Source organism: Acanthisitta chloris, unplaced genomic scaffold (genome assembly GCF_000695815.1).
Source record: "Acanthisitta chloris isolate BGI_N310 unplaced genomic scaffold, ASM69581v1 scaffold39404, whole genome shotgun sequence".
NCBI classification, from domain to species: domain Eukaryota; kingdom Metazoa; phylum Chordata; class Aves; order Passeriformes; family Acanthisittidae; genus Acanthisitta; species Acanthisitta chloris.
Genome location: NW_008670542.1, coordinates 1,342 through 5,833, shown reverse-complemented (window position 1 = coordinate 5,833; position 4,492 = coordinate 1,342). Strand labels below are relative to the sequence as shown.

The 4,492-nt window shown below is 55.0% G+C and overlaps 1 protein-coding gene across 1 annotated transcript; it reads right to left on the bottom strand.

Moving 5' to 3' along the window:
• Positions 1–580: 580 nt before the first annotated feature.
• On the bottom strand, positions 581–3,753 carry LOC103801303 (ras-related protein Rab-10; the record flags this gene model as incomplete). Its single annotated transcript, XM_009073711.1, has 3 exons — positions 3,622–3,753; positions 1,198–1,287; positions 581–682 (listed from the first exon to the last, which is right to left on the bottom strand). Coding segments are annotated over exons 1-3 (273 nt in total), but the record flags the coding sequence as incomplete, so codon positions are not given.
• Positions 3,754–4,492: the final 739 nt, after the last annotated feature.

Here is a 4,492-nt window from a genome sequence, read left to right as displayed (position 1 = left end):
GTCAGTGGTGGCCTCAACAGTGCTGGGGGAAGTTGGACTTGGTGGTCTCAGAGGCCTTTTCCAGCCTCACTGGTTCCATGGCTCTGTGGCACATTGTACATCTCAGGAAGAGGATCTAACCACCAGATGAACTGGTGCAATGGATCCATCCAATCAAACCTCCAAGGAAATGCTGGAGCTGGTCCCTGGGGACAGGGCTGGGAGTGACAGAGCTCCTTCCCCTGCTCCATCCACCACTCTGAACTCTTCCAACAGCCCCGTTGTGCACGCACAGAGGCTGTGGCAGGGGAAGGACAATCCTCTCCACACCAAAACTGCTTTAACTCCGAGCACACGTACAACAACCACAACTTTCCAGGGATCACCAGCCAGGAACTGCAGTTCCCTGGCTCTGATGTACAGTACTCCCTGCAGGAATCATCCCCACACTAACAAAACACCAGACAGGCTCTGGACACTTCAGCTGTACCACACAGCTCCTCGGGGCACTCAGCACCCCAGAGTCAAAGCTGCAGCAGCTCAGGGAGCCCCAGGAGCAGTGGGGTGGGATTTCAGGGTGTGAAATACTGGGAGCACCTACCTTTCGAAGAATGTCTTCTGCTAATGTGAGGAATGCCTTCTCAATGTTTATATTTGCTTTTGCACTAGTTTCGAAAAACCTAATACCATGTTCCCTGGCAATCTGGGCAGAGAGAGAGAAGGAGGTTAGTGAGCCATGGGGTACCCCAGCGGTGCTGCCACCCGGCTGGGATCAGCAGCACAGGTACAGCAGGTAACATGGAACATGGACACAGGCCCAGGTGTGCCCAGGTGGGCAGTGCACCTGCTTTGTACCAGCCCCAGGTCTCTGTGCTGGCACTGCTGAGGCACCTCCAGCCCTGGGGCAGTTCTGGCTCAGAAGAAGATTCAGAACCAGCAATTAAAATGTCCTAAGTAATCAGGAGCAAGTGCCTGGTGCAGGAGCACAGACACCACAGGCTGCCACACAGTGAGGGATGCCTGGGAATCTGTGGGTATCAACTGGAGCAGCAACTGCAGCTGAACTCCTCCCATTCACTGCAGCTCTCGAGAACACACCCCCAGGACTTTTACCATCACTCCCTGGCACATCCCACTGGGGCATCCCGACCACCTGGGGCTGGCAGGGACTCCCAGCAGTGATTTGCTGACCTGGATAAGTTTTTACCCAACACTTACCTGTTCACCTTTTGCTTTAGGGACAACTCTTTTATCTTCCATGTCACACTTGTTTCCTAACAGCATCCTCTCCACATCCTCGTTGGCATGCTGGAGGGACAGAGCACAGGGTTACACACCTCCTCAGCAGGAGGACCTGCCTCACTTCGGTGTGCCCAGGCTGTCTCCAGCCCAGGAGAACACCCACAGGTCCCTGTGTCCTGCACTCAGAGCCCTAACAGTGCCTGATGCTGTTTTCCAGGCACTGCCTTCAGGCTGAACTACTCCTATAGCCTGGAAATGTGGTCAGACCACGGCCAAAGCTAGACACAGCTCCATCATCATCCCAGTGCCAAGGATCGCCCCACTCCTCTTCATTCCTGTAGGTTGGGTGTGAAGTCCCTGCTGATGACCCCAGCCCCTACCAAACCCTCGTTAGTCTGAGCCTGGTGACACCTACAGCTGCCAACAACTGAGCTTCATGCACTGGAGAGCTGCAGGAACAAGCTGTAATTAACATCCAACCTCATACTTACTTCCTAGAGGTGGTGAACTGCTTTCTGCTCTCCACTTTGCTGCTGCGCAATGAGGAGGATGAGCCAGGGGAGAAAGAGGGACTGGGGAGGAAAACTGGACCCAGGGAGAGACATGTGGGAGAGAAGGAAACAGGTCTGCAGAGCGGGAGAGCAGAGCAGGAGATGGGAAAGGGACACAGGGAGGTGAGGGGTTGGTGTTCCCTCTTGGTGTCAGGACAGGAGGATGCAGTCAGCCCGGGCAGGGCTGAGGGACTCCAGACCCAGTACATCTCCTCCAGCATGGTCCTCTCTGGAGGGGAACATGAACCTCCCATCATCAGTCCTGGCCCACTGGGGAGGTCCCATCCCACTGGAGGTGCCAATGCAATGCTCATCTCCAGGAAGGGCTGGAGGGAGGATCCAGGGAACTCCCTGGCAGTCAGCCTGACCTCAGTGCCAGGAAAGGGCATGGAGCAGATCACCCTGAGTGCACCATGTGGCATGTGCAGCACAGCCAGGGCATCAGGCCCACCCAGCGTGGGGCTGTGACAGGCAGGTCCTGCCAGACCAACCCGATCTCCCTCTGTGACAGGGTGACCCACCTGGTGGACAAAGGAAAGATTGTGGATGTGTCTGCCTGGACTTTACAGCCTTTGCACCATTTCCCACAGAATTCTCCTGGAGATACTTGGACCTGGCTGAGGCTGGGCCCAGAGAGAGGTGAGGAATGGGGCCACATCCAGATTCAACTTCTTTGGATTCAGCTCCTTGCTGAGTCTGTTCCTGTGCTGTCTTACTTCCCTCTTCCTTTCTGTCCCCCCACACTGTGCCTGTTCATGAACAGGATCAATTCCCACTTTTCATGCTAGGAAACTCAAGTCCCACCACCCCAGCCTGCTGAGCTCCTTCCCAGCCTCAGTGCCTGGCTGAGCAGTGCCCAACACACCTCATCTGCTGCGCTCCATCCTGCAGGGCCAGCTCCAAGCTTTCCAGGAAAATAACACAGCTGGAAACCCAAACATCTATTCCATTTGGGAACAGCATCACAAAAGCAAGAACTAACAGCTGTGCTGCTCTCCTAACATCTCAGAACTCCTGGAGGATGAACTCTGGGGGATTCAAGCACTTAATGCTTCCACTTGAGTTTCTTCTGCTTCACTTGACCCTGTTTGAAATTTTCCAGCCTCCCTATCCTGGTTCTCCTCTGCCAAGGGCACAATCAGCTACACAAACATTCCCAGCAGCAGGTGCTATGGTATCTGCAACAGCCATGGTAAACTTCCACGTATTTCATGACATCAGGAGGAATTTCTCCACGGAAAGGGCTGCCAGGCAATGTGCTGCGCTGCCCAGGGAGGTGGTGGAGTCACCACCCCTGGAGGTGTGCAAGGAACAACTGGAGGTGGCACTTAGTGCCATGGTCTAGATGGCAAGATGGTGTTAGGTCACAGGTTGGGCCTGATGATCTCTTTTCCAGCCTCAGTGATTCTGGGCCCCTGTGACACCAGTTCTGAGGAGTGGAGGTTGTGCTGTTTCATTATCTCTGAGGACTCAGGCAGTCTCACTTGGGCAATGGGTTACTGTGAGCAGGAACACATCCTGTGGCTCTCTGCAGCTCCTGGCTCAGTGCTGCCCTCGGCACACGCTGTGTGGGGCAGCTGCACTCCCAGCAGTGCTCCTCACCCCCAGTGCTCCCAGCACGGACACAGGGTCTGCTCGTGGGCAGACTGGGTGCTCGAGGACACCACTGGCTCCTGTGTGGTGCCACTGCTGAGGGCTGAGGGGACACGGCACACCTGAAGACCCAGAGCCCAAGGTTAGTGCTGCCCTTCTGGCAGGGCTGGGGCAGGAGCTGAGCTCTGGGCACTGCTCACCTGCTCTGCGGTGACGACAAACAGCTCAGCTAAGGGATCTTACCCACTTCACTCACCTCATCTATGTTTCTGAGCCACTTGCTGATGTTTTCAAAGCTCTTGGCATTGGTGATGTCGTATACTAGCATGATGCCCATGGCTCCTCTGTAGTAGGAGGTGGTGATGGTGTGGAATCGCTCCTGCCCCGCTGTGTCCCTGCGGAGAACAGAGCACACGTCACACCAGCGTGCCAGATCCACCAGGCACTTGTGTGCTCTGCTGCACCATTCCTGAGGAGCGTGCCAGGGCTTCCAAGAGTGTGGAAGTGCAACACGTGATGGCACAACCCACCTGTCTCATCACCACCACCAGATGCCCCAGAAGGTCCCTCCAAGCAGCCACGGAGACACACACTCAACACTTTCTGGGTCTCAGACTTAACACTGAGGGGAATTTTGTCTTCAGATCAGTTGTACAAAGTTTGAACTTGCCCTTAGGAATGTATATTCCTGACATTGTCCATCCAAGTGTGTGAAACACGGATGGAGATGTGCTGGAATGGGAAATGCTGCTGTCCGTAAGCAAAATGCTGAAACCTGACCATGCAACACCAGTGACAGCCTGGATTTCTCCAGCCCATCCCAGGATCTCTGATGGGCTGGATGAGGTTTGGCCAAACAAACCTGCAGGCCAGCAAGGTGAGAATGAGCTGCATACTGACCATTAACTCAGAATGCAGTGAGAAACAGCTAAAACCCTACAGTGTCTGCCAGAGGACACAGACCCAGCAGCTTACAGACAGCTCTTAAGTGACACTGTTCACAAGAGAAGGACATGGAGGACACCAAAATGCTCTGAGGGCTGGAGCAGCTCTGCCATGGAGCCAGGCTGGGAGAGCTGGGGGTGTTCACCTGGAGAAGAGAAGCTCCAGGGAGACCTCAGAGCTCC